The sequence below is a fragment of the Podarcis melisellensis genome, assembly GCF_964234715.1.
Source record: "Podarcis melisellensis genome assembly, chromosome: Z".
Taxonomy (NCBI): domain Eukaryota; kingdom Metazoa; phylum Chordata; class Lepidosauria; order Squamata; family Lacertidae; genus Podarcis; species Podarcis melisellensis.
The window spans coordinates 20,400,201-20,427,444 of NC_138547.1; the positions used below are offsets into that span (position 1 = coordinate 20,400,201).

At 44.4% G+C, this 27,244-nt stretch overlaps 1 protein-coding gene across 2 annotated transcripts in view; it reads right to left on the reverse strand.

Moving 5' to 3' along the window:
* OPHN1 (oligophrenin 1) overlaps positions 1-27,244 on the reverse strand; it is a 120,331-nt gene that overhangs the window by 80,943 nt on the left and 12,144 nt on the right. The window contains exons 1-2 of one of the 2 annotated variants that reach the window (XM_081897803.1): positions 15,314-15,416; positions 1,331-1,426 (exon numbers count right to left, since the gene is read on the reverse strand). Coding sequence is in view for 1 of the 2 variants with exons in the window: in XM_081897802.1 (XP_081753928.1) it covers positions 1,331-1,426 (96 nt within the window). In the remaining variant the exon portion in view is untranslated. Of the gene's footprint in view, positions 1-1,330; positions 1,427-15,313; positions 15,417-27,244 lie in introns of those variants that run through there. The other variant, XM_081897802.1, reaches the window with a different exon arrangement.

A 27,244-nucleotide genomic window follows, 5' to 3' on the forward strand; every position in this document is an offset into this window, starting at 1 on the left:
CTGCAATGGCACACAGATCATTTTTATTTATTTTCGTTCTATATGTCACACACCCACACACCCCAAATAACACTAGAACTCGCAGTCTAGTGTTGAATGCTGGGACAAGCTGAATGTTGGGAGATTTAGGACGGATGAAAGAAAATGACTCCTTCATGCAGGGCGTAGTTAGACTGTGGAACTCCTTCCCACAGGAGGTAGTGATGGCCACCAATCAGGATGCCTTTAAGAGGGTTGAACAAATTTAGGGAGGGGGATGCTGTGGATGGCTCTGCTTTGCCTCCACAGTTGGTGGCAACAATACTTCTGAATACCAGTTGCTAGAAGCCACAGGAGGGGAGAGGGCTCTTGTGCTCAGGTTCTGCTCCTGTGATTCCCACTGGAGCATTTATTCAGCCACTGTGGGAACAGGATGCTGGACTAAACGGCCCATTGGCCTGATCCAGCAGGCTCTTGCTATGTTCTTATGCCAAGGATTTCTTAACTGAACTATGATAGTGGCCTGACCAGAAATGACAGATCCGTCAATCTCTCTTGCATGCTGCAACAATGAGCCAAAAGGTTTGATCAGTTGGAACGAACATCCTGCAGCAACAAGAATGCCTTGAAGGAGATGGGGAAGGAAGTCCACCACCTCAAGTAAGGTGGCAAGTAAGTGGCCTTTGCCATTATTTATGTCCCCATGCCTGTCACACATCACAAGGCTGAAACAAAGATAAAACAGCGGAATCTTCATGACTTTTCAGGATCATCCCTGTGTTCCTGCTCTTCCTCTGACTCATCTTAGCATGACACTATCTGCCTGTTTCCTATCATTTCCAGAGTTTTCCAAGAGTGCTAAGACTTTCCAGCTCGTTTGATCACAGCTCTCAGCTTCTCATATCACCGTAGCAGCAGTTTCCAGTCTCCAAAACCGCTGGTGGAACAGCAGCAGTTAGAGGCAGATAATTCCCCAAATGGCTTTTAAAGGAAACAGTGCAGGGGTGCCCACCCCGCCCCCCACAAAATTAGCTTGGTTTTCATTAACCCAGCTTTTTTGCCAATTGCACGAATTCTTGGTTGTCTTTAAAAGAGGACTGGACAAATTCATGGAGAAGGAGTGGGCTGTTGAGAGCTACTACCCATGAAGGCTATGCTCTGCCTCTGCAGTTGGAGGCAGCAATGCTTCTAAATGCCACTTGTTGGAAATCACCCAAGGATGCGATGAAGTGTCCTAAATCCAGGAATGTTATCAATAACGGACTTCCCAGGAACTTCATGATTAGTGTGTCAGCATTTTCAAGCAGCAACACACACACACACACACACACACACACACGGAAGCACTTACCAATGTTAATCTCATCATCTGTCAGGGTGTCCCCAATAAAGTCAAACTGAAAGGACTGGAGAGTCTGGGAGAATTTCTGTACAGCCAAGGAGTAATCTAGGAAAGATGGAAAGGTTGCAGAGATAAGTATGCAAAACTGGCAATTAAAATTTGTAGAAGCTTCATTCCTGCAGACCGGGCACAGCACCTTTTGGATTCCACACTTTCCTCCGAAATAATAAGCGCAGCACACAAAGGAAAAATGCTTATTAAGCTTTAACATTAAGATTAGGGGGGAAAGAGGTCCCAGGTCCACTGCTTCATGGTTGCTCACATTGCTGCTTTTCTAGAGGGTGAAAAAGACCTTTGTATGAAAGTTATTGTTATTTATAGGACTTCTATCCTACCTTTTTATTAAAAGAGCTTGAGGCAGCAGACATGGGTTTCCCCGTCCTCATTTAATCCCCACAACAACCTTGCAAGGTAGGTTAGGCTGAGAGGCAGTGATCGGTCCAAGGTGACCTCATGAGTTTCATGGCTGAATGGAGGGAACCGAACCCAGGTCTCTCAGGTCCTAGTCCAACACACCAGCTACTACACCACACAGGCTCTCAAAAATTGGGCAGGGGGTGGGGGAAGCAGTTAAAAGAGGCATGCTTACATCAAACATGTTGGGAGGTCATCATTGTTCTAGCCTCAATAATATCCCCCCCATTCAATTACTTGACCAACCCCTGAAACACCTTCCACAAAGCTGTACCAGCATTAAATTAAACTGCATTCAGCTTTCTTTTTTTTTTTTATAAATATTTTATTAGGTTTTTAATAAACAAATTTCCACTTTCAAATACATACTTCCATGAATCCAATGGACTTCCCCCATCTCCCGAGCACTGCATTCCCTGTGTAACCAAAACCTCAGCAATTTGTTGACTTGTTTTATACATAACAATATATCTTCCATTTTATCGTGTTATCTGATGTAAACATTTCGATACAATTGCATTAATTTTTAATTTCCACACAATAAAAATATTTCGTTACCTCACTTCTGTCTTATAGTGTCTTATTTATCAATTCAGAAATTTGCCGATACTGAAGATATACCTTCCTAGAAAGGAGCATTTTTTAACATTCATACAACTTATAATGCTTTTTCAAATAGTCCTTAAAATTTTTCCAAACTTCCTCCGTTTCTTCTTCTCCCGAGTCTCGAATTCTGCCAGTCATTTCAGCCAACTCCATATAGTCCATCAGCTGCGTCTGCCATTCTTCCAATGTGGGTAGATTTTGTGTCTTCCAGTGCTTTGCCAACAGAATCCTCGCTGCTGTAGTAGCGTACATAAAGAAAGTTCTATCTTTCTTGACCATCCTCTGGTCTACCATGCCCAGAAGGAAGTAAACTGCATTCAGCTTTCTGACCATCTTGTGCTGCAGACTGCCAGTGAGGTGTAGTGGTTAGAGTGACTTAGACTGTGACTTGGGAGTCCCAGTTTCAAATCCCTACTTGGCCATGATGTCCACTGGGTGAGACCTTGGGCGGCAGTCACTGCCTCTCAGTCTAACCAGGGTTAGAAACTCAAGATATACAGAAATGGAAATGGTATTGGCTATGGACTAAGGCGGAGGTTTTTAATCTGTAGTCGCCAGCCTGGTGCCCAGAAATCTCCACATAGACACAAATGGACCCATGCCAGTGGCAAAATGCGCCTGGCACCTTGGAAATTTTGAACTCTGAGTCGAACAGACCTCACAGAGTTGTTGTGGGAATCAAAACATTTCCAGAAGGAAAGTCACATAATGCTCATAAGCATAAGGACATAAGACCTCTGCTGGATCAGGCCAATGGCCCATCTAATCCAGTATCCTGGCCCCACAGTGGCCAACTAGATGCCTCTGTGGGAAGGAAGAAAGCAGGAGTCAAGTACCAGAACAGCTTCCCCGCCCTCCATTCTGTGGTTTCCAATGACTGGTGTTGAGGCGTATGGTTGCCTCAGCTCGCAGCCCCGAGAAGCAAAACCTCCATGATTTATTTGCTTGCCAAGTCGATTTTTACAAAGTGTAGGCCTGGGAAGAGCAGCTTGTGTCCTTTGGTCTCTCATTAAAACAACAGAAAGATGAAAAGAGAAAGGGTTGTAATGAGCCAGTCCAGCTAAACTGGGCCCTTCATCACAGAATACACCCATTTTCATTTGGTTCCCCCTCCTTGTGAGCTTGGAGGAAGATCAAAGTATTATTCTTCACCCTGGCTCCAGAGCAAAGAGAGATGCACAAATAAAACAAACAGATTTTGGATCCCAGAAACTGAGACAGAGTAAAAGCTCGGTCTGAAAGATCTAATTCCAGAAAACTTGGGGATTATTCCTGAAATAAATAAAAAATGGGTACATGGAACCAATAATGATAAAGATCAGCCTGGTGCAGACTTTGGAACAGTGGATTCCAAAGTGGGGGGGGGATTTGCGCCCCCTAGGAGCAGTGGGATTACCTCAAATCCTGAGAGGCAAGGGGGCGGCAGGGAGGTGCTGGAGGTATAAACGACTATCAGACTGAAAACCTGGTATCGCTGCATCAGTTTTGTTAAATGAAACCATTTTGATCGGATTTTGAATAGATGTTCCTGTTTTGAATTTTATTGTGTTGATAACTTCTGAATAATGTTTTTTTAAAAAAAGATGTTTTATTTAGGCGTACTTACAAACAAACCAACGAATCAATAAGATACACACAACCACAAAATAAACCAAAAAAGTAAGGACAAAAGGAACATAAAATACCACACCTATGTGACTTTCCTCCACTTCTGAATAATGTTTTTAATAGGGTGTGGTAAAGTAGTGTGGTGGTATTGGGGATGAGTTTATAGAACCAGGGGGGGAAAGACCCTCCACAAAAGTTTGGGAAGCGCATCTTTAGGCCCAGGTCCTTTGGTCAAGACCAAAGGCCTGAAAACCAGGATGTGAGGGCAGCAGAATTCTCTCTACAGTTGCTCTCTCATGACAGTAAGAAGCAAGACGTGGCTATGGCTGTTGTCTTCAGGGCCCGAGCTGCTAACTCAGCCTCCGCCTCATAACATCTGCTGCCGCCTAACCCATGCTGTGATGTCATAGCATGCATCACAACACGGCCTGAAGGTGACACAAATGAGAGTCAGTGTGGTGTTGTGGTTAGAGTGTCATAATAAGTTCTGGGAGACCAGTCACTGTCTCTTAGCCTATGCTTGGAGCAAAAAACGGTATATAGATGCATCAATCAGGCAAAGAAAACATAGGGTACCTTGGCGTCGCAACACAAGTTACGTTTACTGGGAAAGAAACACACTGTGTTATCTCCCAACGATATGTTAAAGCTTCAAATCTTTCCCCCATCAAAATTTGGTAAGGAGAAGGAGGCATGGAAGGCTTTTCTGAGAGGAAGTTGGAGGACCTATTTATGGCACAGCACAAACCTGGTACACAACTATTACCTTCCTAGATTTGCGGTGCTGCAATGTTTTTATTGTTGCTATTACCTCTATCTTTAACAGAACTTAATAGTTTTAATTCTCTTAAATAATAGATAGTTATGTAGTATTATTATTTCATTTTTATCTAAGCTTCTTGTCTGGCCAAAGACTGCCACAGAATTCCCATCATCTGTTTTTGTGTTCAACTTCACACACACATCTGCTCATGCTAACTTTTCCCTTCTGACCCTCCTCTCTTTATACTTTACTTTCCCTTCTGCTTTCCTAAAGCATCTTGCCTTTTTATTCTTAAGGCTCCAATTTCATTTTTGCACAGCGTTCTGAAATTCCAGACACTTTGGTTAATCCTGAGTTGTGTAATCCTTTTCTAAAGTCATCTGACAGGCTGCACATCCCCCACACCTTGTGCTTCCATAAAATTACACAGGGCATGGAAGAATCAATTCTTCTCCCATTGACTGCTGATCCATGTCAACCAGCTGTGCTCTACCTCCACAGTTGGAGGCAGCAATGCTTCTGAATACCAGTTGCTGGAAACCACAGGAGGGCAGAGGGCACTGGTGCCTGAATCCTGCATGCAGGTTTCCCATAATGGGCATCTGATTAGTCACTGTGGGAAGAGGATGCTGGACTAGATTAGCCATTGGTCCGATCCAAAGTATAACCTTACAATAATGGGCTCAGGTGAACCTTGGGATCACATCTTCGCTCTTCTTTCATTTTAGGATTGGCCTCAGCTGTCACATCTAATTATGGTTCACTGGAACACATAAATGGGAAGGTGTGGGTAACCCAACACAGATGCTTCTGATCTCCTTCCTGCTGCTATGGAACTGGAAGCCCAAGGCTCATTCATTTACTACCATGGATTAGTGTCCAAGAAGAGCCACAGCCTGGCTTGAATGACAGAGGAAGCTCAAACCTCAGTTTTTGTAGTTCAACTGCTACATCACACTTACACCAAGGTTTGGCTTTATGCATAATCTAACCTAGGCTTGTGGTTAAGCAGTCCTCCTTAACATCAAGCTTTAAAGTCACATTTGAGGAACAAAGCACTAGAGCTCCAGATTCAGACCACACACTAAGCAACAAGATGTCTGTGGGAAACCCACAAGCAGGATTCAAGCAGCAAAACATACTCACCTTCTATGGTTTCCAGCAACTGGTATTCAAAAGCACAGGTGCCGCCAACTATGGAGGCAGAGCATAGCCATCGCGGCTAGTAGCCTTCCACAGCCCTATCCATGAACTTGTCTAATCCTTTTTGAAAGTTATCTAGGTTGATAGCCATCACTACCTCCTGGGAGAGCAAGTTCCACAGCTGAACTCTGTGCTGTGTGAAGAATTACTTCCTTTTATCTGTTCTGAATCTTCCAACATTCAGCATCACTGGGCACCAGCAATCTCTAATTTTATGAGAGGGCGGGGGGGGGGGGATGGGACACTTTTCTCTATCCACTTCCTCTATGCCATGCATGATTTTATAAACTTCTATAATGTCACCTAGTGGCTGTCATCTTCTCCCTGGGCGTCCACACACTGGCACTACAAACCATGCTTTGGCTCAACACCCAGCCACTCCCTGAAAGTGGGGGGGGGGGGATTCTTTCCAACCATCCACAATTTAAAGTTCAGCCTTATCACCATCCTTGTGTTTTGGGTTTTCGTTCTGGTAAACTAAGAAGCATAGAACTGCACAGTTGGAAGGGATCCCCAAGGGTCATCCAGTCAAACCCCTTGCAATGCAGGAATCACAGCTAATGAACCCCTGACAGATGGCCACCCAACACCTGCTTACAATCCACCACAGAAAGAGAGTCCACCAGCTTACAACCGAGTCCATCCCACAGTTGAACAGTTCTTATTGTCAGAAAGTTCTTGCTAATGTTTAGCTGGGACATTGAAACAGTAAAAGCCCCAGTCCATTGTCGTTCTTTCCTCTGGTGGCTTTTATCATTCCAGTTGTCCTTTAGCGCCTTTTGCAGCTCTTTGGGGGATCTCCCCAGGGTTTGTGAAAACAAACATAGGAGCACTCAGAACTGCAACAAATTTAAAATACTATTACTGTACCACAGATGTATATTCCACATTCTACTTTTTGCCACTGAGAGAAGGAGATATGAAGGAGGAAAGGCATGCTAAAACTGAACTAGAGCTGCACTTCCTGTTCCTATATTATGCAAGTTAAGCAAAAAGACTATATTGGGACTGAAATTCTCTTTCTCATCCCACAGCTGGAAAGGGGTGGGGGTGGGGGGAGAATGACCAAACAATGGGAGATGTGGTGTATTAGTGCATTTGAAAAAGCACTCTTAAATCTCTAACTTTTTCTCATTAAAACATTTACAATGGTATCCTTTTTATAGAACTGGTGCTGCAATTGTAAAAATGCGCCCTAATTCCACTTAAATTTGCCGAACCTGGACGTGAGCTTCAGCCCCTTTGGTTCTCCAGTCTTAGATTTTTTCAGTCACTTTTGTGCAGAATTTTTGAAAGAATACACAAAAGGTGGACAAAAAAACCAAATATGAATTTTGTATGTGCATTTTTAACAGGGTACACAGTCCTGAACATATCCATCTATAAAAAGGTTATTTTGTGCATCTTTTAGGTATGTTTTTAAAAAAGATGCTCCCTCCATGAATTTGTCTAATCCTCTTTTCATGCCCATCTAAATTGGTGGCTATCACTGCCTCCTCGGGAACAAGTTTCAAAGTCTGATTCTGGATCGTGTGGAAAAAGTCCAGCAGTGACTCAAGTATAAAGGCTGCAAAAAATCAGTGAACCAGTATGAAAGAGGTTACATTTGCACTGGGATTATACTCTTAATAGACACACACTTAGCCAAGTCAGATTTGTCTTGGCATGAGCTGGGACTTTAAAATGAGGGGGGAAAGATCCCTGAAAAAGACACAGGAAAGGGGGATGTAGAACAACAAGGTAATTCGGGGGGCCCTTTATCAGAGAGAGATCTTACAAACTTGTGCTTTCATGCAACATGACATAATGGATATGGAAAAGCTTTTCACACACCAGGTTGCAAAGGGGGCGGGGGGGGGGAGAGACACAATCCCACCACACGTTGTTCCCACTTGGTTTCCACGCGGTTGGATTGTTCCAGCCACATATGTATAAATATGGTGTTTTTGGCAATTTCTACTTGCACAAGCCCTGCCTGCTCTTCATCTGCACTCAGACAGCTATGGGGGTTTGAAGAGGAGGGGGAGGAGGCAAGGAGAGGAGGAGTGAGTGGGATTCCTGGCAACAACCTGTGGAAAAAATATACAGTACAGTATATGAAAAGCTGTCTAGCATCCCAGTTGCCTAGGCCTTTTGGAGTTTATGAGCAGGCTGTTAATCTGATTAAGACAATGGCAGTGAGGAAACAGCCAGACTTCAGCAGATGCCCTCCCACTGCACCCCAGAACATTTTTTAAACCAAACAAACTCATTCTACAAGGAACCGGGGAAGATGCAGTAATTAAAGCACGTTTCTTCTCCTTTCTCCCATACTGAGCCTTTTTCCAGTTAGCTCCCTTATCATGTAGACTTTATTTTATTTAGTTAGTTATAATAAATATTCACAGTGCTATTTTTCTGGAAAAAGAGGTGTCGGAACTCACTATGAACGCCTCCCTTGTTCTCTTATAATGGTAAGAGCGCCCACCTGAAAGGGGCTAGAACTGAGTTCCAGCTGAAAAAAGGCCCAGAATATTTATATACTACTAAATCACGAAAACACATCAGTCACTGCCTCTCAGCCTAACCCCACCTTACAGGGTTGTTGTGGGGATTAAATGAAGAGGGGGAGAATCAAGTAGGTCACCTTGATCTCCTTGGAGAAAAAGGTGGGATATACAGTAAATGCAAAAAATAAATCTGTAGCCACAAACCTCTTGGGAAATTGTGTGTGTGTGTGTGTTTCAGAAACACACACTTGCAATCATGCTCATAAATGAGGCCCTTAAGCTTACAGAAAGCCTGAGCAAATGAACATTCTAATTTTTTAAAGGCATTTAGTATTTAGAGATAAATTACAGTTGCCTAGTGAGCAGGGAGAGAACACATTTTTGTTTTAAAACAACCAGCCAGCTAAAGTGGGCCAGCTGCAGGAACTGAGAGAACGAAAACCGATAAAATTTGTAGACCTGTTGCCAGAACCTCAAGCAAAGACATAATTTACTGAATATGTCTGGAGCATGACTTTTTGTGCTTGGAACTGTGTACTTCATGTACACAAATGCACATTCAGGCTCCAGGATCCTGAGCTCAGCCCCAGGACATCCTTTCATGTGCTGTTGTATGCATGCAAGAGAAAACTGCATAGCTATTTTTTTCCTGCAGAGTATTTATTCATGCAGCAGAGTTTCCAGAGTAGCAAACAAGATAAAATACTTGGGGGGGGGATAAAGATTTAATATGCTACAGCTTGTTAAAAATAATAAGCCTAGAGAATAAACAGAGCTTTGACTGGCACTGAAAACGGCTCTCTTTGGTGTACCTGGGTCCTAAACTGTATTTTAAACATTTTGAACCATGCTCAGGAATGGACTAGACAGCAAGGAGGTTTTTCCAATAATTGAAGAGATAGTGGAACAATCTTCAAAGGAAGCCCCACAGACAACCTATTAAAGTCATGAATTCTTGATGTTGGTGGCACATGAATAACTGGGGAGCTGAAGAGCAGCAGCCCAAAGCCAGAAGGTGGCAGCTGTAGAGACCACTCCAGCCCTCCAGCATGGTGTTGTGATTAAGAATGCTGGACTGGGGGAGACCTCACTCATTCAGGAAGCCCACTTGGGCCAATCATTACCTCTCAGCTTAACCTACCTCACAGGGTTGTTGTGGGGATAAAATGGGCACCACCTTGAGCTCCTTGGAGGAAAAGGGTGGTACATATAAAGGCTCTTAGGTTCTTATACTTAATCCTCTTTCAAAGCTTTCCAAGTCAGTGACCATCACTGCCTCCTGTGGGAGGGAGTTCCATAGTTTAATGTCAGTTGCAAAGCCCAACACCCACATTTTCTCTGCAATATCTCTTTTCTGCTTGGTGAAGCAGACAATTTGCTTTTAAAGCATGTAAGCAGCCTGTGGATTTTTTTTTTTTAGCAGTCAGTCCACTGCCACCACCAAAACATATCCTAACCCAGACAGCACATGTAACAGACTGTGTTTGGGGTAGAACTCCTCTGTTACAAATACAGTAAGATATTTTGTGAGATTAAACAGCCTATTAAGCCTTCTGAAAAGCCCGTCATGGCCAGAAGCCACTGCAGGACAGACAATAACAGATTAATCAAGCAAAGGAACGAGGAAATGGCCCTGCGGGATTAGATTGCTTCCTTGATGAAAGAAACAAAACTGATTATATCTGCATTCCAGAGAGCAAATGCACTATTTGTGTTCAACGTACGCAGCAGACAGGTGCAGGGTGCTTAGTTTTATATATTTATTTTCTTGAATCTATACTCTGCCTTTTTCCCAATCACTGAACCCAAGGTGTGCACACCAGAACTTCTTAGCTCTCAGCAAGAGGGTACTCTCCTATGCTTTAAATTTCACAAGACTCAGTCTCTGTCAATTGTAAGAAAAATAAGACCTAAGATGGTCAGGCAAATGGCCCATCTAGTCTAACATCTTGTGTTTACAATGGGAAACCCTTGATATGAGGGCCCATCCTCAGACGCCTTCCCTATAAAGAGCAGTGTGAAACAGAGCTGTGTTCTCGCCCCAACCCTCTTTGGCATATTCTTCTCCCTGTTGTTCTCATACTGAAAATGATGTGTGAGAGGCAGGCATGGAAGCCGGTCAATGGTGCCTCCACCAGGCAAGGTCAAAGTCCTCCTGGAAGGGAACAGCTGCTGCCCCTTCTGCAGCCCATGTGGCCCATCTCCTCAGAGGCCAACAAGCGCTGGGCGAAAAGTAGGGCAGTCTCCCATCCTCAGCACCATCTGTGACTCAATCCTACTCACAATGAAGCTCCTTGTGACACTTCCAGAGTGCAGCCCACCAATAAAAGGCCCATTGTCCTTTCCTTCAATGCTCATATGGGATAGAATCTGTACTTCCCATGCTCTGTCATATGATACTTTTCCCTCCAGAAGAGATTATAGCACAGTGATTTCAAAGCCGAAGTATTTAGTATGTGCCTGTTACCTGTGATGGCGTTATGGAGCGGAGAACTGGACCACGACAGAGCAACAGGAACAGGACATACCATGGAAAGTACAATGTTATTGAATTATCATTAAAAGATAATAACTGTATACGACAAAGATCAAAAGTTATGGATGCAGTGGGAAAGAATGCGAAGTTAAAGTGGGCATGTGGCCTGAGACAACGCAGGCCAATGGAGTAAAGCAGTGCTAGTGTGGAGACCCTACAATTTCAAAAGGCCAAGGGGATGACCATGTATGTGATGGGTGGACCATATAAACTATAGATTCTAAAGCATGGGTAGGCAAACTAAGGCCCTATTGCCTTCTAAATCCGTCCCATGGATTTAGAATCAGCGTGTTTTTACATGAGTAGAATGTGTCCTTTTATTTAAAATGCATCTCTGGGTTATTTGTGGGGCCTGCCTGGTGTTTTTTACATGAGTAGAATGTGTGCTTTTATTTAAAATGGATCCCTGGGTTATTTGTGGGGCATAAGAATTCATTCATTATTATTATTTTTCAAAATATAATCTGCCCCCCCCCCACAAGGTCTGAGGGACAGTGGACTGGCCCCCTGCTGAAAAAGTTTGCTGACTCCTGATCTAAAGCTAGAAGAGGGGCTTGTGCGGATTCAGGAAACAACAGAAAGCAATGGAGAGAAATTGAAGAGACCTTTATCCAAACATGGATGAAAGGTGCTACAGAAGCAGAATAAGGAAGTCAAGCCACATTCAGCACCAACTCTGTCACTCTGCTGCAAGTTTCCAAAATATGAGATGGCCTATCCCTGGCCAAATCCAACAAAGTGCCTGACAATGCTTATGTCCCAATTTCATTTGTTATTTCTACTTTTTATTGCATTTATATCCCATTTTTGCTCCATGAAGCTCAAGGTGGCATTTCATAGTTCTCATCATTTTATCCACACAGCAACCCTGTGAAGTATGTTAGGCTGAGCGGCAGTGACAAGCACAAAGGTCACACCCAGTGAGATTTATGGCTAAGTGGGGATTTGAACCCTGGTCTGTCAGATCCCTATTCCAACATGCAACAAAAGTGCCACAGGGTTCACTTTTAAAATCATAATTGCATCAAAGAACTGTACAGACAAGGTTATTTTTGGAAAGAGTTTTGGCCTCAGGTATATTTAGCCTTAGTAGTCTGGCCACCAAACCACCAAGAGTTTCTGAGAAGATTTGAGGCAAGAAAGTAACATCACACCGGCATGTTTAGCCCTTTCCCCTAAAAAATAAATAAAACAATATTGACAAAAATACAGCTTTAGCTGTCTCATCCTTAGGAGGATATGTAAGCCACTGATCTGAAGAAAAAAAATCCCCAATGTTCAAATACAGTACAATCTCTTCTTAATCAGGGCATTGGTTCCAAGGGCTCCACATATGCAAGAAAATTGCTATAATCAAACCATTGGAACCACCCCACAGCTAGGTATGAAGGGGGAGAGAGCACCCCCAGGAATTTCAGAACCGGCCCAGCAAGGTGGAAAGCTTGAAAACTCTTTTTTGCACCAGGTAACCCTGGTCAGACACAGTGTGAAAAGAGCTTTGATGCCCTCCACCTTGCTTAGGACTTGACTACATGAAACTTACCTCCCACAGGAGGCAGAAATGGCCACTAACTTGAATAGCTTTAAAAGAGGATTGGACAAATTCATGGAGACGGCTATCAAGGGCGATCAGCCATAGTTGCTATGCTCTGTTGCCACAGCTGCAGGGAGCAGTGCTTCCGAATGCCAGTTGTTGGGAACCACAGGAGGGGAGAGTTGCTCTTGTGATCGGGTTCTGCTTGCAGATTTCCCATTGAGGCATCTGGTTGGCCACTGTGAGGACAAGATGCTGCACTTGGATGGGCTACTGACTTGATTTAGGAGGGCTCTTCTAACATGAGCCAAAGAAAGAAACTTGAACCCCGGGGGCAAAACTGGACACCTTCATCTACCCTACTTGCAATAAAACATGTCTCTCCCGTATTGGTCTCTTCAGCCACAGCAAGAATTGTAACTCCAACGGTTTGACTTCACCCCCAAAGGAACACTCTTCCATTGCCTCCCAAGACAGGTGGGTGCCAACAATGTTACTTGTACAAAAACCCCCTTTTTAAAAAAAAAGAGTAAGGTGTGCATGGGGGGGGGACAGCAACCGTTAACGATTTAGAAAGGCTCTAGCAGCAAAGAAAGGGCTTTGCACTGTCGGAAGACTGATGAGCTGTCACACAAATTCTCTGTACTCATGAATCAATCATATATATATATATATATATATATATGCTTTCGTAGATTTTCACGGGTACAGGAATGCAGGTTTTGGTGTCCTCGGGTGTCTTCCCGTGTAAAAGTTGGGGTGTCTAGGCGACGTTTCGACGAGGTCTCACTCGTCATCTTCAGGCTGGTGCTTTCGGCTTCTTGTTACTGGAACAGAGCAGGATCTCAGTGTTTGAGTTCCTATAAATACTGTTGAGGGGGTGTGGTGTATAGCCTCCAATGTTCTGGGCAGAGAGGAAGTTCCCAGGCTAGTGTGCCTTTTCTTCTTTTGTTCCTTAATTACTTGAGGGATATCTTGAGTGATTTCTTGAGTGATATCCTGAGTACCACTTAGGTGGGTCATTAGGTGTGGATTAGTTGCTAAAGTCTTTGTGTCTTGACCTCTTGAACTTTGTGAAGAGTTTTTCTGAGAAGATGGCTGTACTGCACTTAGTTGTGCTCTGGCTTGGCTTCGTGTATAGGGGCGAGCTGTGGTTTTGTGGCCTGTGTCAGCCAGATCTGTGTAGGGATTGCAGGGGGGTGCAGCATCCGGAGGTGCCACCATGGTTTGGCTACTGGACAGATAAATTACAGACACCATCCAGTAGCCAAACCATGGTGGCACCTCCGGATGCTGCACCCCCCTGCAATCCCTACACAGATCTGGCTGACACAGGCCACAAAACCACAGCTCGCCCCTATACACGAAGCCAAGCCAGAGCACAACTAAGTGCAGTACAGCCATCTTCTCAGAAAAACTCTTCACAAAGTTCAAGAGGTCAAGACACAAAGACTTTAGCAACTAATCCACACCTAATGACCCACCTAAGTGGTACTCAGGATATCACTCAAGAAATCACTCAAGATATCCCTCAAGTAATTAAGGAACAAAAGAAGAAAAGGCACACTAGCCTGGGAACTTCCTCTCTGCCCAGAACATTGGAGGCTATACACCACACCCCCTCAACAGTATTTATAGGAACTCAAACACTGAGATCCTGCTCTGTTCCAGTAACAAGAAGCCGAAAGCACCAGCCTGAAGATGACGAGTGAGACCTCGTCGAAACGTCGCCTAGACACCCCAACTTTTACACGGGAAGACACCCGAGGACACCAAAACCTGCATATATATATATATATATATATATATATATATATTTGCTTTCGTAGATTTTATATATATATATATATATTTGCTTTCGTAGATTTTCACGGGTACAGGAATGCAGGTTTTGGTGTCCTCGGGTGTCTTCCCGTGTCTTTACACGGGAAGACACCCGAGGACACCAAAACCTGCATATATATATATATATATACACACACACACACACACACACACACACACGAGGGGGGATGGAGATTTGTAATGCACACTACTGTACATTTGACATGCAGATTGAAATGTTAATGCTAAACAAAATACAAGTTACAGAACCTGAGAAAGGGCACTGCACACACACGACTTTTCATGCCAAGGAAGAACAGCAACCGTACCAAAGCAATGGATTGTAAATTCCAGACATATTTCCTGGGGACTTCCTAGGATGGCCCTGTGCCTATTAACACAATAGGCGTCCGTCTTTCTTTCTCTCTCTCTCTCTTTCTTTCTTTCTTTCTTTTTGCTGCTGCTGCTGTTGTTAGTTAACCCTTTGGTTAAGATGAACAGCCTTGACTTGGCAGGCTCCCATGAGACGGGGGGGAGGGGGGGATCAGCCACACAATAAAGGCCAGGGGTCAGCAACCTTTTTCAGCTGTGAGCCAGTCCACTCTCCCTCAGACCATGTGGTGAGCCTGACTATATTTTATTTATACTATATTACCCTAAAAATATAGTTGGTAAATGAACAAATTCCTATGCCCCACAAATAACCCAGAGATCCATTTTAAATAAAAGCAATAAAAGCACACATTCTACTCATGTAAAAGGCCCCACAAATAACCCAGAGATGCATTTTAAATAAAATGACACATTCTACTTATGTAAAAACACGCTGATTCCCGGACCGTCCACAGGCCAGATTTAGAAGGCGATTGGGCTGGATCCGGCCCCCGGGCCTTAGGTTGCCTACCCCTGGTTAAGGCCATGCCTGCTCCTAGAAGGCAAGGGTTTCCTGACCTACCATGCCAGATTATTTTAGGAACATTCCTGATTCCTCTTCTTTGCTAAGAAGCATATGCAGACCACAGGTGCAACATTCTTGTGTAAAGAAATATGCTGGGCTTAATTAGAGCCAAAATTGAATACACACACACACACAGGGAGGAAGGGGGGGGGAGAGAGAGAGAGAGAGAGAGAGAGAGAGAGAGAGAGAGAGAGAGAGAGAGAGAGAGAGAGAGAAGATGCAAATGTTGGCCTGGACGCTGTTTTCAGCCACAGCAACCTTTAGCAACACAATGACATGATGCAAAAGTACCTTATGTTGTTACAGTCCAACTCAAAGATCTTCTAGAAGCTGGAACAGGCAAACAAAAGAAAATCAATCAGCAGCAGGCTGCCCTTCAGACTGCCCAAAAGCAAAGGGTGTCTGCTAGGGACTTCTGCATTGTTGGCATCTTTCTTCAAAGGAGCACAGGTGGAAGGGCTGCAGCTGAGTGACAGAACATCTGCTTAGCACGAATTAACACCCCTAATGACTTCTCCACATAGAACTAGGAAAGACTCCTTCCTGAAACCCTGGAGAGTTGGTTAGAACTAAATACCACAGGATCACAACATGTGGGAATTTGGTTCCAAGGCTTCTGCATCTACACAAAAATTGCATATACCCAATCTATCCTGCCCTTCCTCCCCAAAGGGGTCCAGGGCTGCAACATTCTATTGCCATGTCTCATGTCTTTAAAAACATTATAAACATTGCAAACAAACAGAATGTCAAAACAGGTGAGCTGAACCAAAACAATTTCACCTTGCTTAGCCAGCAAAGTGGATATTGCTTTGACCTATAAAGTCTTATGTGGCTTGGAACCCCAATACCTTAAAAGCATTGCATCTCCCCACATGAAACTACCCTAACCCTGTGATCATCATCTGAGACCCTTCTTTGTATGCCCCCTCCTCAGAAGTAGTTTGGAAGGTGGCAACATGAGAACGGGGCCTTTTCCATGGTGGCTCCCCACTTACAGAATGCTCTCTCTCCAGTGAGGTTTGCTAAGCATCACCTTTACATATGGGGGGGGGGAGTTATCTCTTTGTGTTTTTCTTTTGTTCTTGTTTTTATTGTGTATTTTATGTTTTAATATTGTATTTCTTGTGAATTGCCCTATACCTATGGATGAAGGGAAGTATACAAAATTAATAAATTTAATAGTGATATTAATAATATCTTCAGGAGAAAGGCAAAAACATTCCCTTTCAACCAGGTCTTTGGCTTTATATATGGCCTTTTAGTGTGGGAGGGGTGTTTTAATGTATTCCCCACCGCACCCCTAGTTTTAATGTAGGTAGGTAAGTTGCTTTGAGTTGCCATGGCAAAAAGGTGACCAATAAAATAAATAGTAATAATCTTCCAATGAATGCCTAGAGCAACATGCAAAACTGAAGAGGGGTCCTGCAAGACTTCTGCTTATTATAGCAAGCAACCACTTCTCCTCAAGACTGCAGAAGGCGGACGATTTCAGAATTTCCTCCTTGAGAGTTCTCCGCAGGACAAACCAAGGCAGGAAGCCAAATGAGTCACCCTGGCCAAGTGGGAAATCTCACAAGCAGTTCAATGAGCTATCCAAGTAAACTCAGCTACGTTCTTCCCAGAGCAAAGTCTTATTATTTTATGGCAAGGAAGGAAAACACATGCACCCTGGACAGAAGCTTGTGTTTTTATTGTTTGCGCAATGCAAAGCCCCACCAGCCTCTTTGCAAAGCTGCCTTGAGAAAGTGTTAGAAGGCACACCCAAGCTGTGTCTTTGAGGTGGGGGGACCCACTAAAACTTCAGCTCTCTCCTTCCCATGCCCAACGTATTGCTGTTGGAGTGGAAAGCAAAACATACAGAGAAGGAGCAAGTCAGCGAGCATATCCAAAAGTTCCACTGTTAACTCTTAGAACCTAAGAAGAGCCTGCTGAAACAGGCCAATGGTCCAGCTCCCTATTCCAGCACCCTGCTCTTACAATTAGGCAACAAGATGCCCCATTGGGAAACCAAGGAGAAGAACGTGGGCACAAAAGCAAATCTCTACTCCTGTGGTTTCCAGCAACTGGTATTCAGAATCATTGCTGCCTCCAGCTGTGGTTGGTAACCATCAACAGCCCTCTCCTCCATGAATTTGTCTCATTCTCTTTTAAAACCATCCCAGTCGGTGGCCATTACTGCCTCTTGAGGGAGGGAGTTTCACAGTTTAACTATGTGCTGCATGAAAAAGTACCATATTTTTCGCTCTATAATACGCACCAGACCACAAGACGCACCTAGTTTTTGGAGGAGGAAAACAAGAAAAAAAATGTTCTGAATCTCAGAAGCCAGAACAGCAAGAGGGATTGCTGCACAGTGAAAGCAGCAATCCCTCTTGCTGTTCTGGCTTCTGGGATAGCTGTGCAGCCTGCATTCACTCCATAAGAGGCACACACATTTCCCCTTACTTTTTAGGAGGGAAAAAGTGAGTCTTATAGAGCAAAAAATATGGTACTTCCTTTCATATGTCCTGAATCTTCTAACATTCAATTTCATCAGATGTTCTAGAATTATGAGGGAGATTTTTTTTTTCCTCTATCCACTTTCTCCATGGCATGCATACTTTTATAAACTTCTATTGTGTTGTCTCTTGGTCACTTTTTCTCTAGAATGAGAAGTCCCAAACTCTGCAACCTCTCCTTCAAGGGGGGGGGTCACTCCACCACCTTGATTGATCTGGTTGCCCTTTTCTGAACGTTTTCCAAATCTGCAATATCCTTTTTTAACATGAGGAGACCAGGACTGTGCACAGTGGTCCAAATGTGGTTGCACCGTAGATTTGTATAATGGTATTATGGCTCTGTCTTATCGACATTCACACATGACGAAAGTGACTGCTCTGCTCCAAAGCCACAAACAGCTGGAACTCATCAGGCTGGGCTGAAAATCTGCTGGCAGAAATCTTGGTTCTGGAATGCCAAGATGCAGCTCACGAAGGACATGAGGTCACCAAACTGCTCACAAGCACCAGAGAACACGTTGTCCAGTACATCCCACATTAAAAGTAAGATACAGGGCTTAGCAACATCTTCAGAGAACTCCACCATGCATTAGCCCATGGAAGGTCTTCAAATAATAGAAAAGAGACAGAACACTGTGACCTGCTCCTAGTCTGTTTATGCATTTATAAGCAGAAAAGCTGGAATATTGGGAGCTGTCTTATACTGACTCAGGCTTTTGGTCCATCAAGCTCAGTACTGTCAACACTGAATGGCAGCAGCTCTACAGGATATCAGGCCAGATTCTCAAGAATCATTATATCTCGGCCACTGTTTCTATCCTTGGAAGAGCTCACATGTGTTGTTCATCAAAAGAGCTGGGGACTTTGCTTTCTAATAAAGAACAATAACACGTGTCTGTCCAGCAATACAGTTTGATCATTCCTTACACACTTTTAACTTGTGTGATTTCAGCCTTACATGGTTTGACGGCTGCCCAGTTGAAATCACACAAGTTAAACACACAGAAGGTGAAGAGCTTGAAAGCTCTTTCTGCACAGGGTTTTCCCAGCAGAGTAAGAGCTTTTAACCTCTCAGGCTTGCTTACTGGGTTCTGAGATGCTCTCAAAGTCCTCTCGGCACACAGCTCTGGAAATGTAAGAATGTTCGCGTGGGGGCGATTCCAAGCAGGCAGTTTGATAATACACTTTTTTTGTGTATACATGCCATTCCCGGATCATAATCCCCACGCAAGACGTGATCATACCGTGCTGGTAAAAGCTGGCTCCTGGTAGATGCAGCAAGCAAATTCTTGCAGGAAATTCTGCAGAAATAGAGACACATCTATGGCTTTTACCAAAAGAGTGAATGTAACAGACCATGGCAGCCACTAGCCTCTTCCTCCTCCTCCTTTCTCCCTACATGTCTGGGGGGGGGGGGGACGACGGACGAGACTCTGGTCATGATGTAACTGCCAGGCCACCACACTTCATCGTCTGCCAATTCTGGGGAGTGGGGGAGGGGGGAGTGTCAAGCCTCAAAGCACACTTTTTTTGTTCTACTAGATATGACCAAGGAAGACAGGAGACAGGCAGAAGGAGGAGAGGGAGGATGCTAATTTTGGAAGCAGCCCACCAGCTCCAGTAATGATCACCTTCAACCCAAAAGACAACACTTAAGTCAGAAGGGATGTTTTGAAAAGGAGACTAGCAATCTCTCCTCTTCCGGGAAGCCAGTATAAACATTATGTCCTCCCTATGGCAGGCTGATCCACTTGGAAGAGTTAACAGTGACTCATTTTGACTCACAGCAGGCAGTGCCATGGCCTATGGGGCAGAGACCTTTAGCGTGGCAAAAGGCCACAAATAGCTTCTCAAAGCAATGCCTGCCACACAGATCATTACCCCAGGGAGGGGGCTTTGGGCACACTATGTGGATAAGAACTTCAGAAAAGCGCTGCTGGATCAGGCCAATGGCCCATCTAGTCCAACATCCTCTTCTAATAGTGGCCACCAAGAGACCTTTTTAGGAAACCAGGAAGTAGAATACGCACACAAGGGCAACACTTTTCCTATCTTCCAGCAACTGGTATTCAGAAGCATTGCTGCCTCTGACCACGGAAGCAGAGCACAGTCATTCTGACCAGTAGCCATCAACGGAGCTCTCCTCCATGCAGTGTTCAGAACTACCATATTTTTCACTCTATAAGACACACTTTTCCCCTCCTAAAAAGTAAGGGGAAATGTGTGTGTGTGTTATGGAGCAAATGCAAGCGGGAGGCTCTGCTCAGTGCTCCCTTTAAAGAGCTGCCCTTCTCCCTCCTCAGGGAAAAGCCCCAAAGAGCCGCACACACACTCCGCATGCTCTTTAAAGGGAGCACGGCTCTTGGGGGAGCCTTAGCCGCGCACAGCCTCTCCCGGGCAATGGGAGCCTTCATCCCACTGCCCGGGAGAGGCTGCATGCAGCTATCCCATAAGCCAGGACAGCAAGCGGATCACTGCACAGCGATCCTACTTGCTGTCCTGGCTTCTGGGATTCAGAATATTTTTTTTCTTGGTAGTCAGGCACCAGGTGCATTTTGCACCGAAAAGGGAACAGTGAAGCTGCCTGCCTGATGTCAATAGGCAGGGAGTTCCAGAGTGCAGGGTTCTGCCACACTGAAACCTATAAATGTGAACTAGGTAGTATATGTGGCACGTGAGATGGAGTAAGTCTCCCCTTTTGTAACTGTGGCATGATGCAACCAGTTTTCCCACATCTATATCTGCATGTGAAAGAAGCAAAACAAAAAAAGGATAATTTTAAAACTCCCAATATATTTACAAAGCAAAAAAAGAAGTTCAAGCATCTAACTCTCCCCCCCCCCCGAGCCTCTAGACTTCAGCTCCCAGGAGCCAAGGTGGTCAGGGATAAGGGGAGATGGAGTCCAGCAACATCTGGGGGGCCACAAGCTTCCCATTCAATAGAATGAGTTAAAAGGCCTTTGCAGCGAGAAAACAAAACAAAATTGTCTTGGGAGGACCTAGGCTGTTTCGAGCCAGAAGCAATGCAGCAAAGGGATCAGGCTTCAACACAGGAGATTTCCTGGACTTAAGACTCATTTCCTAAAGTTCTGCACCAACAGCCACCGGCTCTGAGAATCCCCCGTTTTAAAAAAAGATGAACTGTTCCCAACTGGGGCTGTGCCTAACCCAGTCCTTCCCTTTCTCATAAAGATTTCTTCCCGTGCAAAAGTGGTTTCCTGTGGCGTTTCTGAACCATTTTTAAACTTCTTCTGGATTTTGGTGTTTTGTGGGGAGAAGGGCGAGTTTATTTTATCATTTCAAAGAGACCATTGGAGGGGGGAATTGATTTCTTTCCAGTAGCATTTTTTCCAGCCTCCCTAGATGTCTCAGCTGTAAAAGAAAATAAAAGCTCCAAGAGATCAGTTTCCTTGTGACATCTTCCCCCGAGCTTTAATTGAACTACAGCAAGCTGTAGAGGTAGGTTGCAGCAGGGCGGAGACTGGTTTTGTTTACAGAAAGTCCATCCTTTTACATTAAAATAAAATCAATGTCCAGACTGGATAGCATTCTGCTCACACAAGGCCTGGCTCCCTTGGTTGAGTCAACGATTATAGGTAACATCAAAATCACAGATCACGCCTCAGTAGAAGCTACCCTTAAAATAGGAGAGGAAACATGAACCAGCACAACATAGTCCTTCAGTCCCATCCTAACTCAGTCAATCAATCAATCAATCAATCAATCAATCAGAGAGAGTCTCACAAGAACTCTCCAAAACTACTTTAAATAAAAGGACATAGACAATATTATAACTGCTCCTTTGGGACACAATGAAAGCAGTCACCAGAGGAGCCTGGATAAAAGAGAAAGCATCCCTTAAAAAACAAACCTCAAAAATTAGCAAAAATAGAACAAAGTATCACAGCCCTCTCATCACGCCACAAACAAACAGGAGCTAAAAGACTCTGCTGCTGGAGAAAAGACAGGTCCACTTTCTTCTTACACAGCTTAAAAAGGTAAACGTACCCCTGACCGTTAGGTCCAGTAACAGACACCTCTGGGGTTGCACGCTCATCTCGCTCTATAGGCCAAGGGAGCCGGCGTTTGTCCGCAGACAGCTTCCGGGTCATGTGGCCAGCATGACTAAGCTGCTTCTGGCGAACCAGAGCAGCGCACGGAAACGCTGTTTAGCTTCCCGCCAGAGCGGTACCTATTTATCTACTTGCACTTTGACGTGCTTTCGAACTCCTAGGTGGGCAGAAGCAGGGACCAAGCAATGGGAGCTCAACCTGTCGCGGGGATTCGAACCACCGACCTTCTGACCACAGCACCACACAGCTTAGCAACCAATTATTTTGTATGTGAGACAAGACAATCAGAAAATGACTCTTCCAGAGATTCACAGAAGAATCTGGAGGGTTTTATTATACTAAAATACTGTTCACACAGTGGAGGACTTTGAGGTCTGACTTTGGGGTCTCAAATTTAAGCGGTGTCTATGCAACTCCAAAATTTGGTGCCCTCTCGCCTTCTTTTCTATATCTTTGTTGTGCTGCCCCTGAAGCACCCTCTCGGCTCTGCACCCAGTGGCAGCAAACTAATTTCACCTCTGGTTTACGGCATCAATTACATGATGCGACATCACATTTCCTCTCCTTCTGTGCTATCATTAACTCAGAGGGTGTTCTTATGAACTTGTAACAGCTATTTTTATTGTTTTTGTTGTGTTCTGCAAAAGCAAAGGACACTTTTTTTAAAAAAAGTAGGGAAAAAACTTTACATACATAAGGGGTAGTAACATGCTTACAGGAAATGCTTACAGGAAATGACAGCTGAGGGTATCACTGGGATTTTCAGGAAAAGGAGGCAGTGGTAAGTCTGCAGAGGCAAGACCACCAAAGGGAGGATTTGCAAAATTCAAGGAAAGGATCCCTTGGCCACTGTGAAAGGAAATAAAGCATAACAAAACCCCACATTCCACCCTTGACAATTTCATTGAACGTTATATCCCCATATGCCCTCCAGAAACTTTTAGCTGCAAATTCTTTTTGCATTCACGACAATGGAGAGCTTACAAAAAAATGGTCTCAATGTTTTTGCACACAACAGAGAAGCTAAGTTTCAGCTTCTTCAAAGTCAGCACTCTTTCTGTAGGATGCAATTTATGCAGCAATCCACAAACTCCAATAATTTCCTTAGAAGCCGCCTTTACTTAGGGATGAAACTGGATGTTGCAAATAACCATATGTTAATCTGGTGATCCAATGACATTCATGAATAACCATTACTAAAAACTACAGTGGTGCCCCGCAAGACGAATGCCTCGCAAGATGAAAAACCCGCTAGACGAAAGGGTTTTCCGTTTTTCGATGCGCTGCTCAAGACGAATTTCCCTATGGGCTTCCTTCGCAAGACGTTTTCGTCTTGCGAGTCTTGCGATTTTTTTCGCTTTCCCCCCCTTTTTCTAAGCCGCTAAGCCGCTAATAGCCTTTTAGCCCGCTAAGCCGCTAAGCCTTTAATAGCCGCTAATAGTGCTAATCCACTAAGCCGCTAATAGGGTTGCTTCGCAAGACGAAAAAACCGCTAGACGAAGAGACTCGCGGAACGGATTATTTTCGTCTTGCGAGGCACCACTGTAGTTAATGCACCAATGTTCATTAGACTGCAATCACAGTTCAGATTTATGCAGTGGGTACCACTGTGGTTTTCACTGTGTAGGGTTTATTCCCTGCTTTAATGGGTTGCTACTGAGCAAAACTGAACCTTAACTGGAATCCAATGAAAGTTTGTGCATTGGCCAGGACTTATGTGCACTGGTGTTGGTGATCATCTGGTGATCCAGACATCACCCCAACAACCCTTTTCAAACAGGATGGGCTACCTCCAGACTAGTAGTTGGGAATTGGAGATGCTTTAGCAGGGGGCATTTAACCCCACACAATGCAGACCCCAGTCCCAGACACCTTCCCCTCACCACAACAAGGTTCCAAGCATATGTTTCTGTCAGGTATTTAAGGTGTTTCCATACTGCCCTTCACCAAAAAAGGGCCATGGGACAGTTCACATCTGATTTAAGGCAACATAAAAAGTATAGGACATAATAAACAAAAATGATAAAACAGTTATCCTAAAATACATAAAGGGCATAATTAGCAACATCACAACTCAGCAATTACTTTACCCATCAGCCTCTAAAAAGCTGATCAAAAAAATTAAGTTTTAGTTTCATTTCTAAGCAAATATAGTGTGGGGGTAAAATACACCTCTACCCAAAAGGTGGTGTTTGAATTCTAATTACCATATTTTTCGCTCTATAAGACACACTTTCCCCCCTTCTAATAAGTAAGGGGGAAAGCCCCCAAGAGTCGCACACACACTCCACATGCTCTTTAAAGGGAGTGCGGCTCTTGGGGGACACTTAGCCGTGCACAGCCTCTCCCGGGCAACAGGAGCCTTCATCCCGCTGCTGGGGAGAGGCTGCGCGCGGCTGTCTGAGAAGCCAGGACAGCAAGCGGGATCGCTGAGCTGTGATCCTGCTTGCTGTCCTGGCTTCTGGGATTCAGAATATATATTTTTTTCTTGTTTTCCTCCTCCAAAAACTAGGTGCGTCTTATGGTCTGGTGCGTCTTATAGAGTGAAAAATACGATAGTGTTTAATTGCTTTTTGATTACCGTTTTTGTTTTTTCCCTATGCTTTTGGATGTTTCTATTTTATCTGTAAGCCGCTTTGAGTCCCTGACTGGGGAAAAGGCAGGATATACATAGTAAATATTATAATACTGTCTTGTTTACATCTAGTTCAGGCCCAAATCCTCAGATGAAAGGAGTAAGCTTTTGGCAGCTGAATTCCCTTCTTGAAGAGAATAAACCCTTGTTCCTTTTGAAAAACACTTTGTTCTGGAAGACACACACCTCAACAGGTTAGCTCAACAGCCTCATGGATAAGCTGAAAGGAAACCTCAGTGACGGCTCAAGGGGGGATTGCTAAAGACAATGAGAGGGGTGTTGCTAAAGACAGCCCACCCACCACATGTGGCTGCTTTCAGAGGTGAGCACTGCAATGCCTGTTCTGCAAGCTTTATCCCCTATACACAAACACGCAATAAACCCTTTCTTTGACTTGTTCTTTCAGTAGAGTTGTTTATGGGGCTTTGTGATAAGAGCAGATTTAGACCTAAAAGACAACACAGTCCCTTTTCTGTCACTAGCATCTACTGTACCCATCACAAACTTCATGGCCCATTTTTGGGTTTATTACTTTTATATCCCACCATACAAAAGTTCTCTTCCTCATTAAATTCCCACAACAACCCTGTAAGGTAGGTTAGGCTGAGAGGCAGTGACTAACCCAAGTGAGGATTTGAACTCTGGTCTCTTCCAGGTCCTACTGCGCCCCTCTGACCACTATGCCACACCGGCTTCACAAGTCAGAAGAAGATCTTCAGTCTAGCAGACGGATAGCCAAAATGGTGCCCTCCAAATGTTGTTGCACTACGGCCCCATCAGCCCCCAGCCAACAAGGCCAATGGGTCAGGGGTGTGGGAAGTGTAGTCCACACACACCAGGAGGGCGCCATGTTTTTGCTACCCCCGTGCTAGCACATTAAGGGTGCATTTGACTGCTGCAACAAAACATTTCAAAACTGCCTCCCTGAAAGAACTCTAGGAATTATGGCTCTGCCAGATTGCTGGAAATTCTTTTGCTGGAGATTCCCAGGGTTTCTTGGTTGGCAGCTGCTGCGGTAAATCAGGCTTGAAATTGGTCTAGAATTTGAAATGCAGATGGATCTTTGAGATGTTAAGTCTCTGATGGGTGAGGTAGGGTCAAGTCTCCTGGTGAGGGCAACAAACATGACTAAAAAGTGGAAAAGCACTTTGTGAACGTTTGTGTACATGCACCCACACCACCAAAACAGGAAACTGGCACATGGAGATCTCTTATATCTTACTTTGACATTTTTGCTCAGGCACTTCTTATATGGGAGAAAATGGGTCACAAAGACACCCCCCCTCACTTCAATGGTTTCCTTCCTGGGATAAGCCAATTGCATGCAACAGCTGACCAATGATGTCAAGGAAGCATCTCCTGGTCAGCAGGAATATTTTTTTTTAAATGTTAGCATTAAGAAGAGTTGCAGCTGCACACAAAACCTCTCATTGCTTTACCACAGTATCAAAGAATCGTCGAGTTGGAAGCAACCCCAAGGGTAATCTAGTCCAGCCCCCTGCAATGCAGGAATTACATCCTAAGAAGCACACAATCCACTATTCCAACCTCCTCCAAGCCCACGGCACCATTTTGGTTGCGTTCTGCATGACAGCTGCAAGATCCAGAATGACTCCAAATTCACATCAATGCACTGATGCTCTAGCATTTTGTTTTTAAAAGCTGAAGACACTGTGCTTGGACATAAGCAGCTATGCCATTAAAGCCAGCCATGCAAGTAGGGATATTTACTCTAGGCAGCCAGGCACCCTTTTACTGGAAAGTGTAGCTTGTTATTTAAAAATGCAGCCTGGAAGGCCTTTTGTCAGCACAACCGATAGTCACGTTTCTCCAAAGCCACAAAAGTCAGTTCTCTGCAGACGAACACAGCCTGGAAGATTTGTGCAAACTGCAGCCAAGCAACAGGGAGCCCGTGAACAGATGCCACTTCTGCAAAACCTGCAAGCAGGACCAGAACACAAGGCCTCTCTGCCCTCTGCGGTTTCCAGCAACTGGTATTCGAAGCATTACTGTCTCCAGCTGTGGAGGGTAAAGCACAGCGACCGTGGCTTGTAGCCATCAGTAGCCCTCTCTCCCTCCATGAATTTGTTGAATCCTCTATTAAAGCCAGTCAGGTTTCACTGCCTCCTTTGGGAGCAAGTTCCATAGTTTTACTGTGCACTGCATGAAGTACTTCCTTTTCTCTGCATTGCATTTTTCCTATAAAAACCAGGTAAGGATAGAGAAAGTTTACATTCCCCTTTGGCCAACAACCATCTAAGTCAGCCTGCCTTGAAGTGCTTTGCTGTCAAAAGATGTAGAAGCAAAAGGGAAGAATGGCTCTCTTCACACCCACTGCTCGACCAAACCAGAGCTGCCCATTTACATTTGCTCCTACTGCCAGCCCAAATGTTTTGGAAAATGCAAAGTTGTTTTAGCAGCTTTCCACAAGACAGAAGGCTTCTTCTGAGCATCCAGCAGGAGGACCCCTCAAACATCATCATCAATGCACCACAGGCTGGCTCTGAACTAATGGTGCTTTTGTAGCACAGGACATTTTTCATGCAGGAAGCCAGAAGAGATCTCTGGTGCAGCCTAGGCTAATATTTGCTGCGGGGGGCAGGGGGGGGATCTGTACTCTTTACACAGTGGATGTGTGGAAGTACAGAAGATGACCACCTTATTTGCAATATCCTCTGTACTCAAGTTCCAAAAACTTTAATTACCAGCCGTATGAGGA